The sequence below is a fragment of the Orbicella faveolata genome, unplaced genomic scaffold, assembly GCF_042242905.1.
Source record: "Orbicella faveolata isolate gen_17 unplaced genomic scaffold, um_ofav_v1 contig_4, whole genome shotgun sequence".
NCBI lineage: Eukaryota > Metazoa > Cnidaria > Anthozoa > Scleractinia > Merulinidae > Orbicella > Orbicella faveolata.
The window spans coordinates 12,050,901-12,066,780 of NW_028301569.1; the positions used below are offsets into that span (position 1 = coordinate 12,050,901).

Below are 15,880 nucleotides of genomic sequence, written 5' to 3' on the forward strand. Positions count from 1 at the left end.
ATCAGTCACGTTTCTCTCAAACCTTTAATTCTCAATTTCTAAGAAACTTCTACACCATATAAAATATCTTTTACATAGCCACATTGTTTTTAAAACTAATATAAATATATTCCCAAAATTTACTAAATATTTAGAAAAAATGTTCAATTCGGCATGTTATGAATAAGGAATTACTTAGTCTCTTCTGTGGTTTTCAAAAAAAGCGCTTTAATAACGTTTAATTTTGGCAGCTTTTGCTCGTTTTTCCCACACCTGGTGTGTGAGTCTGGAACTAGTTGCTAGTTTAGTAGGTAAAGGTTACTTACTCCTGCAACATTTAATGTAACATTCTCTTAAAGTTTTTTGTCGCGAGAAAAATTTTCCCTTGTTATTTTTCATTAGATATAAGACAATAAGCAGCCCTTCTTTTCTTTCAGGCTGTTGAGTGCGACTCCGAAGAAAGCGGGAAGAAAACGGGCGAAAAAACTGGTACACGGAAGGATTTTCCTCTCGCGCTGTTTCACTCGCGCAGTCTTTCGCGCGCGGTCTCTCGCGCGCTCAACGGCAGAGAAAAACAGAGCGGTTGCATCGTAGTATAGAAAGATATCAAAACCTTACACAAAATACGTACGACAACCTTTTGATATATACTAGTTATGCAACGCTTTCGAGTGGTATACCGTGAAATATCACACGAGGCAATTGTGTTTTCTCGGTATACAGGCGGACCTCTTGGCGAGTGTACACCACTTATACCAAGAAAATACAAGTGAGAAGTGGGATACTTCATGGTATACCACGAGAGAGCGTTACATAACTATTTTATACCATGCCATAGAAAAGACAGTGGCCAACATAATCAATGCGACATACGCGCGGCGCATGATGGGAAGGTTAGATGTAATACCGTCGAATATACAACAGCTTTCCTTTATTCTGATTGGCTGTATCTTCAATGGCATGGTATAAATACCTCTTACTAACCGAGTTCGAGGTTCGTACTGTAAGTTATGGACCGAGTTTTTTCCCCTTCCATTTATGGCCCAAGCGCGAAGCGCACGGGTCATAAATCGAAGAGGAAAAAACGAGGATCCGTAACTTACTGTACGGACCGAGAAGACGAGGTTAGTAAGATATTTATTATATCTCTATTGTGTGTCTGACGGGTTCGGAAACGATTTCTATTCACGCGGACTCGGAAAGGCTTCAAATTTCTGACGCACCTCGAAAGCAAAACGAGTCAGTTTGAAACTGTTTTCAAGTCGTTAGCACGCTTTATTAAATAATTCAGAGTATAAGGAAGTTTTAAACTTTCACTTGCTATAAAAGTTAAGAACACCCATCGATAAATCACGAAACAGTTTGGCAACAAAACAAACTTTAAATTTTAGCGGGCCGTACAGGAGAGTACGACCCGCCAAATTGACCAATCACAGCCCGCGTACTAACTGAGAGACAATAAATCTTTATAGCGTTGCTTTTTCTCTCTCTAAGAAAGTTAAAAAAAACCCTGAATGTCAATATCATTTATATAATCCTTCATATATTCACTTGCACATTACATTTATATGATTAAGCCTGCAAAAGTCGGCTAACCTCAGTGTTGGTATTTTTTTCACTACAACAAAGCAAATGTTACCCACCGATTTGCGGAGATCTGCATTTATATCGTTCCCTTTATTTCATTTTTTTTCTTTTAATTCTCCGTCACCGTTTGTGAAAGAAGCCCTGATTATACAACATCCAGTTTTTCTTTCAACTGCGAGACAAGTAGTTCAGTACCTAAATTAATCTAGAGGGGTTTCTAATCAATTATTTAAATACCTTACAAGTTATATGCACCTCAGATCATTATTAAAATCTCAATATATAACTCACCACTAGCTAGCTAAATATTTTCCTTTTTACATTGAGTTTTTACCGTTTTTTGGTTGCAACAAGGACGGGAGGTATATAGCCTGTGTAGCTTGGCGGTTGTTTCTCTCCCAGGCTCCTGGCGGCTTCGCCGCTCGTTTTCGCGGCTTCACCGCTTTCTTCGCGCTCAAACTGCTTAAACCGCCAAGCTACGCAGGCTAGGAGGTATATGAAGGCGTAGGTATGTGACATATTAAAAGTTAATTTATAGTTACTTCATTTGAGCATCATTTCACATTAAAGCCCATGGTATATTTGCTGCTCTTCCTGTCACTTTGATGCTCTCAAATACATCATCCCTGCCAATGATTCCTCCAAAAATATACGGCTAGGAAATAGTACAACTCAAATCAGTGAATAACAACCGTGGGACGAAAATATGCTGCGAACTTATCTATTGCCGCGAGAATTGAACAAAAAAAGGAAAATCCAATTTCTTGTCTTAGTACCTTTTCGACTCCTCTGACGTGAATTTCTAATGCCATCCCTGTTCCTGGTATTATTCCAATAGGCTTCGCCTGAAAACAAAAGAAAAACTTATCAAACTTTAGTTAACACAACAATAAAGTGTAACACAGATATGAAGGCGTATGAGTAAAACAGCAGAGTATTCGTTTGTTATTAGTGTATTGAAAGTTATGTGCATTGGTAGGTTGGTTGGCATGTTCGTACGTTCGTCATTCATATGTTCGTACGTTCGTCTGTGCGTGCGTCCGTCCGTGCGAAAGTCTGTTTGCGTGTGCGATCGTCCGTCCGTCCGTCCATTCGTTCCTTCTTTCGTTCGTCTGTTCGTACGTTGGAACCTTCATTCCTTCACAGGTTCTTTCGCACATTCGTTCGCGCCTTCGCACGTCCGTCCATGCGTACTTTCGATTCTCTCATTGTCGTATAGACACATGATATTATCATAATGTAGGTAACTAAGAAGATTTTGATCACCTTACTGATGCTGATAATCGTATCAAGTTTTACAACGATACTCTTTCCGCTTGAAGATCTTGTCTTCTCAAAGCACAAATAGCTAAGGAAGAAGACAAAAGATGTCAAATAAATAAAGGGAAAAAAAGATTTTTAAGCTTTCTAACTGAATACAACATGGATTCCCTAGCCGGGAGTTAAAATATTTTACGCATTTCCTGTGTCTCATATCAAGACGCATTCCCAAATGTGTTCACGTTCTTCATTATCTCAACCTGCTTACTTGAATTTGTTACATAAAAGGGAAAGAGATATTAGAGTTCATCACTCACGATCATGTGACGATCCCACGAAATTCACACATTTAACCCCTGCGAGTAATAGCTACAAATTCAGTTTTTATACAAGAACTATACCCGAGTAGAACTCACTTCCTGCTGGAGTGATAGACCAACCGAGTGTTGAGGCGTTTAGGACCAGTCTCGTTTCTTTTTTTTTATCTCAATAGTGATTTAGTTACATTTATTTCCTATCTATTTATTTCTCTTTTACATCTGCGGTGATGGGTAAATCCTTTGCAGATTACAGATATAGTTAGATGTACAAGGTGGAGGAAAGTATGCATGACAAGCCCGCAGAGTATCTGCGTAGAAGGCTGCCCTATCTCTAGGCTCCAACGCAGATGCTCTTTGGCCTCGTCACGGGGAGAAAGTTGTGTGACGAGCCGGCAGAGTATCTGCGTAAAAGGCTGCCCTATCTCTAGCCTCCAACGCAGATGCTCTTTGGGCTCGCCAAGGGGAGAAAGATTGCGTGACGAGTTCAAAGAACGTCTGCTTAGAAGGCCACCCTAACTCCGACCGAACCGTAAAGAAAAACTGGTTACCTCTGGGTCAAAAACAGTCGTCCGTGTTTGACGTTGGAGAGCGGTTTCTCTTTATCCATTAAAGCACATCTTTTGCCGTCTTCCCATCCTGAAAAGAAAAGAAAGGACAATATTATATTGTATTTACAACCACCTATCAGAGACGCTACACGGATCTTTGAATAACTACGTCATCAGAATGGACGAGTATCACGTGACCTTACGTCTCTCTAAACACTATTCTCGACCTCAGGGTTCGCGCTTCTTTTGGTTAGTAGCAAGAATCGCGATTCTCGACGCTGACCGTAGCGCTGCCCTGGGAACAAGAATTTCTTAACGAGGATACCATGCACATATATTCACCTGGTAAAATGGTTTCACTTGATGGTAATTTGAATTTATCGGCCACGTGGTTTGAGGTACTGTTTCCGTGCTGCTCTGATGAACTGCAACTTGGTGAAGATAAAGAACTCGCTGAGGAGGCGCGTAGAAGCATCTGAAAAGTGTTGATCATGTATTACACGATTTGTAACTGGTAGTTCACATGTAAAAGTTACGGTAATTCTTGGCGAACCTAGCCTGTATAAATTACAATATTTAGAGAGGAAGCCACATCAGCATGTAGAGTAAGCGTTCCCGTACGAAGAACGTTTCCGCATTCTGCATGGCCGCGCGCAAATTGGCACGAGAGCTTCGTCGATTTTCTTTAGCTCTCGCTCCAATTTGCACGCGGCCAGAAGGCAGAAAAAACTCTTAGTACGCGAACGCTTATTACGAAGGCTATGGCGAACCAAAATATAGTGACGGCTTTAATTTTTGATTATCTTTAGTACCTCTTGATTGGTCTCCGCTGCCGTTTGTCTGGCTGACAGTTCTGCATCTGTGGGGAGTTCTTTCCATAATTTCGCGGTACCGTCGTATCTCATCTTGACCTATTTTAAAATGAGTAAGATAAGAGTAGTGGACTTAATAAACTTTGAATAACAAGGGCATTCAATTGCAAGTGCGCCATGCATACATGTACAACTTGAGGGTGAACTTACTGTCTAGTCAGTGGAAAATGAAACAACTGTGCCAATGGCACGGTAAACCTCGTTCCCAGGGACTCTCTTCTTCCCGACCCCTTGGAGAGAGCCGGGAAGAAGAGAGACCTTGGGAACAAGGTTGTGGCAAGGTTCCAGAGTGGTAGGGTGGGGATATATAAACAATAGCCTCCATTAGACCCGAAAGTATGCTCGGATGTTTGTCCGCGGACATTATCTGTTCCGAGAAGCGAACAGTTTTCCGAGAGCGTAGCTCAGGGAAAACTGCGAGCTTTGAGGAACAGATAATGTCCAAGTACAAATATCCAAGCATATTTCCGCGCCAAATGGAGGCTATTGTGTTTATTGTCCTTCCAATACTTTTTGCAACATGCCCGGTTTTGAAAATTGGGGAACATCACTCGGACATTTCCCAGTTTAGACTACGAGTAGTCCCTCTTTCGCTTAGTCCGTCGTGGGTGACGCGAAAGAAAAGCGACCGCGAAATCCTGGGGGCGAGAAGCTCCTCGCATCCAGGATTTCGCGCGGCTATTTTTTCCTCCAGCTTTTCTTTCGCGTCACGCACGACGGACTAAGCGAAAGAGGGACTACTCGTAGTCTGTTCCCAGGTTTACACGGAAATATTCAGTCACGTGACGCGTTCAAACCAATCGCGCGCTGGCGAAAATATTTGATGGATTATAATAAATGTTATCATACCTGTCAATGTGTGATTGGAAAAAGAAATGTTACCTTTGGAAAGCGATGATAGATTGGATTGACAATAAACAACTTAATTCCCAGAAACAGGCCTGTTGAGATAAAGAAATTAATAATATTATAGAATGACTGCAAACTATAACTCTCTCTAGTCTGTCCACAAACCCTGTAATTTGTCTTGAGTTCGTTGAGATCGCAAGCTTTGGAAAATATTATAAACCTGGCGCGTGCGATATGAACGAGTCAAAACGCAAGGGAGTTGGGCTTGGGAAAAGACACAAAAGAAAATCGCAGAAAAAAACCTGCGTCTATGGACAGCCTGTAAAGAAACAGTCTTGAAGTTGCAACATATCCTAAACAAGCTGGGTGACCAAGACATCAATATCCTAACAGAAGAAATTCTCTGATGAGGATGGAGATTGCTGGATCAGCTACTACATGTAGCATCACCCGGACAGTCCTCCGGTGGAATCCACAGGGTCAACAAATACCTAGCGATGGGATCTTCAAAAGGATATCAAGATGATCGGGTATACTTGGACACACCTAGACAGGCTGGCTCAGGACAATGGAAGCTGGATAGGGAATCCTCCAATACCCAGTTGTGACAGTTGTTCTAAGGATAGATAGGTACCGTAAATCACTATCCAGTTGATAAGTGTTGGCAAAACAAACTACACTAACCAGTGGATAGTAATTTATACGGCGGATAGCCTTATCCAACCTTAAAACAACTGGAGCCTGTAGGAGAGTGGGCATTAAGGGAGAAGAGAAGATAAAATCATCCTAGAGAATCCTAGTAGTTAAGTCTTCGACAGAGAGATTTGCTGGTACAAGAAAAAATTCAACTACTTCTTGCGGATCATAGCACACAGAGCATCAGTTAACTACTACATGTACGTGCAATTGTGTAACAGCAGGTTACCTATCAGCATGAATAGTGTTGGTCCTCTGAACCCTAAAGATGCTAACAGAGCAAAGCAAAGAGCTGAGAAGAGTTTCCTTGTAGCTTCAGGATGCTGCCAAGTTAACAAGCTGGAATAAAACACATATCACAGGCAAAAGTTTTTCATCAGACTCTTTTAGCTTTTCATACAATCTGCAATATTTTTGCCTCAGTTTCAACATGATCAATGTTATTCACTTTTGAATGGACACTTCGCCTCATTTTAAAACACTGTAGTATTTGACAGCTAAGAAAAGGTCAATTAGAAATTAATAAAAACAGGAGCTTACCGGACTTCAAGTCATCAAACTGACCAAATAACTGAATTCATACATGATAAGAAAACTACTTAGTAATACCTCTTTACTTTTTCCAGGGAGTCTGCCATTTTTCCAAGTGTATTCTGGGTGAGAAAATGAAATCAATGCAATTCTTCTAAAGAAGCTTAGTTCCAATAGTTTGCCTGCTTGTGAAAACCAGTTGTCCTCCTGCTTAAAACATTAATGAAACCTCTGTCCACTGGTATTAGCCTGCATTTGACAAAACTGACAGGGCTTGACACTAACACTTACCCACTTACCATTGGAAAGCAAATTTACTTCTTGGAAAGTCAAAAAATCAAAATTGAACCAAAATACTTACCGATGTGGGAAGTAAATTTTGGGCCACGCTGGAAAGTAACTTATATGCTAAAAGGCTTAAGTAAAAAACTTATGTATAAAAAATAATCAAATGATAAAAATAATCATCCAAAATGACCTTCTGTCTTCAAAAGGACGAATTTACACCATTCTCACATTTACTGATCCGCCATATTAGAGTATTGATCACGAGAGCTGCCAAGTATGTCTGGGTAGGATAAATATAATACTGCACTCCATTTTGGAAAGTAAAGTTTTGAGATAGAAAATAAAATTTGAAATCTACTTTCCAAAGTGGAAAGTGGTGCAAAAAGTTATTGTCAACCCCTAAACAAGTTGCCAGTTGCTGAAACCCAGTAACAGGACCATAAAGAAGCATTCTACAACTTTAGAACCCTTGATTGCTTTAAAGGAGCTATGAACATCAGTATCAAATATCTCATTACAATATAAAATTATAAAATAATTATTAAATGCCTTACTGTCGTGAAGCAGAAAGGTGAGAAGAAAGAGATCATGTCTCAGGAATGTTATTGCTGGTTGTATCACTGAATTCTCTGAACATAAATAATTGAAGGAAATGTACATATCATTAAGGAGAGTGTCGGGAGAATTCAGTTTTTGCAGACTCACCTGTACTTTCCTTGCCACTTGTAAAACCAACTGGAACTTATCTGACCAACTATGATCCTCGGTAGTATTTGTCTGTTAAGGAAATAAAAGTTGGGCACCAAGAAAGTAATTTGGTACTAGCAAAATCGAGAGGATAGAAAAAAATATTTGATGTGATCTTCAGTTAATTCCTCTTGAATTACCTTATATTGTTTAGACAGTTGTACTAACTGACTGACTGACGGACAGACTGACTGATGGACTTACTGACTGACTGACGGATGGAGGGACGGAAGGACAGACAGACAGATGGACTGACTGACTGACTGACTGACAGATGTCACAACACATCACAACAGGGTGGCCTAACGTGCGCAACATGTTGCGCCAACAATGTTGCAATTTGTTGCATTGAAATGTTGTGATCGTTTGGCCAGGGATTGCAAATGCTGGGCCAACAATTTTGCGATATGTTGCATTAAAATGTTGCATTTGTTTGGCCAGGGCTTCAAGGCTTGCATAAATATCTTGCCTAGTGTAAATCCCTAATTGCACATACATTCACAGAATTAGCTATGAAAATACAGGTTTTAACATTATTTTCAGTTCTCACTATTAACTTTGTATTTACACTTATATTAAATATATAATTTGTGACACTTGTTGAAAACGTGTACCTCTTCTTTTGTTTTTTCTATAAATCCCAGCTGCTTTGCTATGCCTCTGAAGAAGAAAGCAAAACAAGGAAAATGAGAAAAAAACGTCTTAGTTGAATAATTTCAATGAGGAAGCTAACTCAATCAAGCAGTTCTATTAAATTGTTCTTAAAGTCCATCCATTGACTAAATGAATGGACACTAACCTATATAACTACCTAACTATCTATCACCACCCCCCCCCCCCCCCCCCCCCACTGGCTGCCAATGCAAATCACTTTTTGTCATCACTGATTCCTTCACTCCTTATGGAGAATGTAAGACCATTTAACTTCCTCCTCCAAGACAAACTGTCTATGGCTGACAGATCAGCTAAGACACTGCAGGCTTTTACAAACTATATTCGCAAAAGGGATATAACTCGCTTAATGGACACCGGCTGTAAGGGCTGCGTCCTATGCTGCACATAATGCCCTTCAAGTCATTTATTTTTAAATTTGTATTAATATTAGTATTAGTATAGTTTTTTTTAGCAGTGTCCCCTAGTTAGTATGGTGTATTATTTCCAGGCTATAAAGTTTTTGACACTTTAATAAAGTTCTCACTCACTCACTCAAGCACTCAACCTGTCTCTGGGTGCAATACCTCTGCCTCCCTACATACCAAAAGATCTAATATCTATGGTACAGGTCTCTCTTTATTTAAATAAAATATGCTTCTCCCTCAAGTCTCCCTAGGTCATCTCCTTCTGCACTTGCCTTCAGGTGCCCATGATAGTGCAATCTTAGGATTTTTGTCCAGCGATTATTCTATCCACCTACCCATTAATCCATCCACCCATGCACATGGCATGGTCATACAAATTAAGTACCTAACAGACCATGTTTGATATATTTATTATTAAAATGTTCTAACATGGCTCCGAGGCTTTCAGGACAAAAATTTGCAACTTCTTTTAAGTTTCTCTTGTCCCTCAATTCCCAAAAGGGACTTGGATACAAAGAAAACACCACCAAATATACAAGTTTGTCCTGAAAGCCTCAGAGTCATGTTAGAATATTGATATGGCAAACATGACACTTACTTTGCATGAAGATAATTCATAAACAGCTTCCAAATCATGACGATAAGAATCAAAAATAATAGATAGCCATGCCAAGCACAGTACATGTACACCTACAAAATAGACAAAAATGTTTACTTACATTAATCACTGTTAAAGAAACTACCTCATGCTATCTGTGAGCAATTGGGCATGCACAAAATACCTTCAAATCAAGAAATAACCTGAAATTATACATTTATGAAAGACAACCCAAAAAAATCATATTAAAGCATAAAGGAACAAGATTGAGACAGATTAAAATTGAAAAACTTGAAAACTTCGGCAGAATTTGTCAAGATGTACCTTCCATAACAAAGCTCCTTAAGAGAAGAGCAAGTATTCAAGTACTGTACTGAAAATGTTCCTCATAGCAATAAACATTGTAAATGACTAACCAAAAATATCAAGAAAGATGCTGTTGGATTGTACCAGGTGAAAACCCTTCGAACAGACTTGATAAAACCAGTTATTGGCTTAATGCCTGCACCTACAGAGAAAGAGAAGAAGTTGTTACGTAGTAGTCTTTAAATAGGATGTAAATAATGCTTTTAAGGGGCCACTTACTGAATCGGTTGATGTTTTCCTTCAACCTGCAAAAAAGGAAATGTAAGCTACATGTATCAGAGGGATCAGCTAATGGATAAGCTATCAACATTATTTTGATGGAAATTGTTTTAAAATAATTTTTTGAACAAAACGTTCCCAAGGATTAGGGTCAAAAGTTACAATTATAATAATTATTATTTAGTTAGTCAAAATAATGTTAACAGTTAAACTGTTAGTAGTTATATTGCAAATAAGGGCCAGATTATTCACTAAATTTTACCTCTAAGATTTATTCCTATTAATTATTTTAATTCTTGGACAATACTTTGTTGTTTATTAGTTAGCACTAAAAATAAATGTGAGTTTGATGGAAATATCCTCGGGTTGATATTTACAGTTTATTTATACTAACTTACGTTTTCACAGCCAAAGGTTCTCCTTCTCCATCCTCCTCCTCAGTAGCTTCAGGCTCATCATTAACAAAGTCCCACAGTCTGTCCACAAGCTTAAAAAATATTTAAAAAAGTTAAGTTTGTAAGTGAAGTGTAATATTTATCACAGGAAAAAGAGGTGGAGATGAGAGAAAAACACAGATAGAGGGAAGAAGGGAAACAAGGAACATCATGTGTGGAAGAAATCAAGGAAGGAAGCTAGGTTATGAGAGACGAAGGTGGAATAAAGGGAGGGAGAGAGGAAGCATTGAAGAAGGATGTTATAAATGGAAGTACAGAGTAGGGAACAGGGGGAGAAATTAGGTTAAGTTGGTAAAGAAGGAAGGAAGAATGGACAAATGGACTGATGGACTGATAGTCTGATGCCTGACCAAAATACAAACAGCCTGACAGACCGACAGATGGAAGGAAGGAAGGAAGGAATGAAGGGAAGGAATTGAAAGGAAGGGAAGGAGGGAGGGAAAGAAGGATAAACTTGACGGAAGTATTTTCCACAAACCATATCTACTGCTTGCACTTTCCACATTTCCAGCTTTGTTTTGACTCTCTGTACTCTGTTACTTTCTTCTTCACCACCTTTAAAACGTTATTTAATTACATATTATTACAAAGTTATTTATTACATATTTAAGATTCTGTAATTTTCCATAAACCGTAAGCAAGTGTGAAATCACCTAAATTGAGCCACAAGTAGTGGGAACTACATACACTTCAAACATATTCCTTCATAGATGACCAGAAGACCTGGGTCTGTAGGTAGTCCAGTTCTGGTTCTCTCTCTCTCTCTCTGTCTCTCTAGCCCAATAGCATAACATTGCATGACAAAGAGAGGGCCAGAACTCAGGACTACAGGAGACAGGGAAATTTGGTATTAATATATCTAGGGTACTCAGGAATGAGGGAGGTTGGTAGGTATTCTGCTCGTTAATGTAAGATCACTTTGATTACCTTTCATTAACATTTATGGCATTACATGATTGATCAAATTTTGATTCTGCATCACTTTCAGAGCTCAAGCACGCATTGTCTACTGTAATCTATTGTTCCAATGTGCAGTTCTGAATTGTTATTTACCAGATCTAGAAGGTGCCTGTTCTTCTGTTTGTCCAGAATGAGACCCATCCAGGACGTCAGTAGAGCTTTCCTCGTGTTCTGGAGTGTAAGCTCCCGGTCCATTGTAATTACCATTTGTGTCATGTGATGAAGCTGGTGATGAATGTAACTCTTCCTGATCTCTTCCAAGATCTACCCAGTCATCCCTCCCTCTATCTGAACTGTCTGCTACCATACCATGTCTAGGGTCCATTCTACTTGCATTTTTTCTTAAAAATTGATGTTAGATATAACAGAATGCATATAAAGCCGAGACAGGTGAAGAGGCATTACTATAAACTAACATTATTTCCAAGTTTATTATTTATCTCCTCAAGGAACCTTGAGGATCTGGATCATGTAGAGTACATACTAAAGGCATCTGCAGTCAAGTGTTGATCAATACCGTGGATCAACATCTCAATCAAGATCAAGACCATCAATACTTGTCAACACTCAATCAACATCTTGGTCGACAGTCAATCAGACACGCCATCAAGTGCTGATCAATACAAATGGGTTGGTCGACACTCTGCCAACTATCGACTGACCAGTTGTCAATCGAGTATTGATTGATATCAATCGAGATGTTGATTGAGTGTTGATCTAGTGCCAACCAAAGAAGAGCCAATCAAGAGCCAATCAAGTATCTATCAAGATGTTGACCAAGTATCAATCTAGATGTTGACCGAGTATCAATTTAGATGTCGATCGAGTGTCAGGTGAGAAGTCAATGGATTGTCAATCAAGGATCGATTGAAGGCATCAATCCAGACTCAACCACGGATGCCTTTAGTACATATGATCTGAGGGTCCTTGAAAGATTTTCACCAGGGTTTACAATCCACCAGTAGCTTTGTTCTGGCATTCTCACAGCAAATTAACTCATGTCATTTAGCAAGACTTCTCTTGATTTGCTGCAATGTTTATGTTTTTAGTGAATCTTTATAGGCTTCAACATAGTACATGTACATGTAGACATTATGTTTTAAGGTTATTTTCAAGTATCATTTGCAGGGCTCGACACTAACTTTTCAACTTACTAGCCTAGTGGCTAGTGATAACTTAGACGTTACTAGCCAAAACCTTCTTTTACTAGCCAAGCATTGTGGTTGGCTACCTTATTGCATGAAATGTTTGCAACACATTTATTTCGCAATTTGGGGGTGCGCATATTTCACAACACTTAAATTCAGTGATTTTGCAAAAAAAATTGTATTTTGAATCACTTTAACTTCGCGTTTTTGAGTACAATGAAACCCTGCCTTACGACCACCCCATTAATACGACCACCTCGTTATTGCAGCCACTTTATTCTGGCCCAAAAAAAACGCTCAGTCAGTAATTTTCCTATTTAAAGAACCCTTTTAATATGACCACCCCATTAATATGACCAATTTTCCATGGCCCGAAGGTGGTCATATTAACGGGGTTCCACTGTAATACAAAATTTATTTCCTTGGCATTGTTACTTAAACATGTCTTTGAATTTAGTAAACTGACTCTATCGTACAATAACTTCAAAAATAACAAAAACACAGTGGCGGTATTATATGTCAACAGTGACATAATATGTTATGTTCCCGATACTTACTTATTCGATACTTACTTATTCCCGAAAAGACTTTCAGGACTCTGTTTTTTTCTGAGACTTCTTGGAAAAATATCAAGACCCCCAGGATGTCACTGTAAAAACTGTCGAGACTTCTTTACAGACAGGCACCGTAGAAATGTTTCAAAACCAAAACAACTATTTGAACAATACTATAAAATGTTGTTGGCAAAATTCAAATGCTAAAAATGGCTGGTTTAAATGTTGAAGGACATAAACCTTTCTCATCAAATTATTTCTGTAGTGGTAAGTTTGTAAGTATGCATACAACAACAAATCACCCATGTATTGTTACACTAAATGAAATGTTATCCCTTTACAGTTCTGCATTATTTTGCACATGAAAAAAATTTCATAACAAAAAAGAGCATTGATGTGTGCTTTCAGAAAATGCTGTCTTGTTTGTCAAATGTTTCCCTCAACAAAAGTAACATTTTCAGTTCCCTGTTTACGTACCACCCAGTGAAAAGTAAACAAATTTAAATTTGTATACATGTATGTGCTGAACAGCACATGCCCGGTACCATGATATGTCCACAGTGAAATTCTCACCTACATATAGTTTCTGAGAAAAGTGTAAATTTTGTGTTTGTCTTCCTTGAAGGAGACAGAAACTAGTTCAGCCAATTTCATTTTGTTGACTAGCCAAAGTGGCTTGTGGAAATCAACAACCTACTAGCCAAAACTAAATTTCTACTAGTCTGTGGCTAGTTGGCTACTGTTAGTGTCAAGCCCTGATCCGAAAATGTCCAGTTTTCAATTGTTTATCAATTACTTAATACTGACATTGAACATTTAAGTGTGGTAAGTTAGATGATGATCCTTTTCTGGACTTAATATATAACAAGTTAATGATTTATTAATAACAATTATTGTTAATAGTTAAACTGATATACCTTTGAAGCTTTGAGCTTGACGACTTCTGCTTATGTTTTAGCTTTTCTTTTAGTTCATGATTTCTTGCCTTTTCCTCATGGAGTTCTTTTTGAAGTTTATCGACATCAACGGCCTTCAGCTTTTCCAGCTTCACACCTAAAAATGTGCAAATATCAACCCTAGAGATTGGTGTACACTGATGATTTGTGTCTGTTGGTCTTGCACCCAATATCAGCAATATCCTTGTTTGTTACATGGCTTCTGTTTACAGCAGATATCAGCCATGCTCTGATTGGCTAATTCTAGGACATTATTCTCACGTAATGCCCGTCGGCCTTTACAGGCATGCAAAAACAAGGCAAGAGGCCATATAATAAACAATTTAATAACCTCAAACATTTGGTCTTTACAAGAAAATCTCAAACCTCGGCCTTGCCATAATGACCTCGCTATCACTCAGTTTAAGATTTTCCTGTAAAGACCTCACACTAGGTTAATAAGTAATATTTAATCTCTTTTGACCTTTGGTCTTTTTCAAGCTTGACTTCACTGAAAATGTTTAAGGTCTGCACACACGAGGGGACTAGTCGCAACAAGTCACAGGGACAAGTCCCAGCATGTGAACTAGCCATTTTGCCACAAAATCTAGTCGCAGGGACTAAAATTTGGTCCTTGCGACTAGTCCCACAAATTCAAACTGGTTTGAATTTTTGGGACAAGTCCCTCTGACTTGGTCCTCAAAATGCTTTGTGTGAACTGTTCATGGGACAGGACCCTGCAACCAATCCCTTTATGTAAAGTCTTCAGGGGACTAGTTACAGGGACTAATCCCCTTGTGTGTGCAGACCTTTAAATGCCAGTAAATTGGTTTATATCAGAAATACTTTCCAAGCTAATAAAAAAAAAAAAAATTGGAATAAAAATACAAATAAATTAACCATTCAAGTAGAACTACGCAAAATTTGGGAGCAACTGCATAATACCCTGCCACTGTTGCTCTCAATCCATTTGCATTGCACACATATTTTTAAAGAACGAGAAATGAACATGAATGAATTTAACTCAAGTGGCAGGGTTTTCTGCATTTAACATTTTTCCAAAAAATGTAACAACTTGGGCAAGCAGAGTGCGTTTACCCAGAAATTCCAAATAAAACCCTCCCACCTCCCCATAACGCCTTCCTCACAGCCCCTCCTGGGACCCGGATGGTTAAAACTTACTCATTTCTTGGTTGTCTATCATTATGTTAACAAGTTGTTCTTGAAGCTGAGCAAGCTGCATTTCATAAATCTGTCTTTCAGAGCTCGAAAAACTGCCTCTCTTCGCTTTAATCTTTTGATCATGATCTGGCTTCGCGCCATTCTCCGGCGACAAAGACTTTGACATGCTTTCTTCTCCATTGACACTTTCTTTATCAGAGCTGCTACTTTGGGCGGATTCCAGAAATTCGTGATGAAAATCTACGGTTAATTCCCCGTCGACTGTACTGTAACCAACGCTTTCTTCGCTCAATGCGTTTGAATTTTCATGATCATTCTTGTTAGCATCCCCAGCGTGGCCTTCCCCATCGCGGTGAAAGAAAAAGTGTGATTTTCCGTGCGCACTTTTCCCATGTTTTTCGTCTTTAGCAGAAGAATCAGCAGGTTGTTTTCCACGAAAAGCAGAACGAAGCATGTTGGACGACAGCTACTCAATTAGTTCCCTACACTTTCAAGTTTACGTCATGCCTATTTATCCAATTTGTTTTGTTCCAGGTGAAGTCCTTCCACTCCACGGACAGTAATCGAGAGTCCCGGCCAGGGTGAAGCGAGTCGTCGATGCATTTATATTTCGTCTTAGTTATAATTTTCCTTCGTTATCTCCTCTGTGTATCAAGAATAAAATCTCTAAAATTCATTTCTCTGTGTGTGGAAGTAATTTATAAAAT

The 15,880-nt window shown here is 38.9% G+C and overlaps 1 protein-coding gene across 1 annotated transcript; it reads right to left on the minus strand.

Moving 5' to 3' along the window:
* Positions 1–5: 5 nt before the first annotated feature.
* On the minus strand, positions 6–15,743 carry LOC110045177 (GRAM domain-containing protein 4-like). Its single transcript, XM_020750771.2, has 19 exons — positions 15,174–15,743; positions 13,974–14,109; positions 11,448–11,695; positions 10,873–10,949; positions 10,338–10,426; positions 9,940–9,965; positions 9,771–9,862; positions 9,355–9,446; positions 8,292–8,337; positions 7,636–7,707; positions 6,721–6,764; positions 6,341–6,450; positions 5,449–5,507; positions 4,507–4,605; positions 4,037–4,169; positions 3,695–3,782; positions 2,833–2,914; positions 2,343–2,411; positions 6–2,221 (listed from the first exon to the last, which is right to left on the minus strand). The coding sequence occupies exons 1-19, from the start codon at positions 15,625–15,627 to the stop codon at positions 2,126–2,128; spliced, it is 2,112 nt and encodes a 703-aa protein (XP_020606430.2). The 5' UTR covers positions 15,628–15,743; the 3' UTR covers positions 6–2,125.
* Positions 15,744–15,880: the final 137 nt, after the last annotated feature.

Bases quoted from the DNA above. Each gene is read 5' to 3' on its own strand.
- LOC110045177 (XM_020750771.2), bottom strand. From the start codon at position 15,627: ATGCTTCGTTCTGCTTTTCGTGGAAAACAACCTGCTGATTCTTCTGCT. The intron at 9,966-10,337 runs GTAAGTTAGTAT...CCTTTTTTGCAG, and splicing joins GAACCTTTGGCTGTGAAAAC to GTTGAAGGAAAACATCAACC. The intron at 4,170-4,506 runs GTACTAAAGATA...AACACTTTTCAG, and splicing joins CAGCGGAGACCAATCAAGAG to ATGCTTCTACGCGCCTCCTC.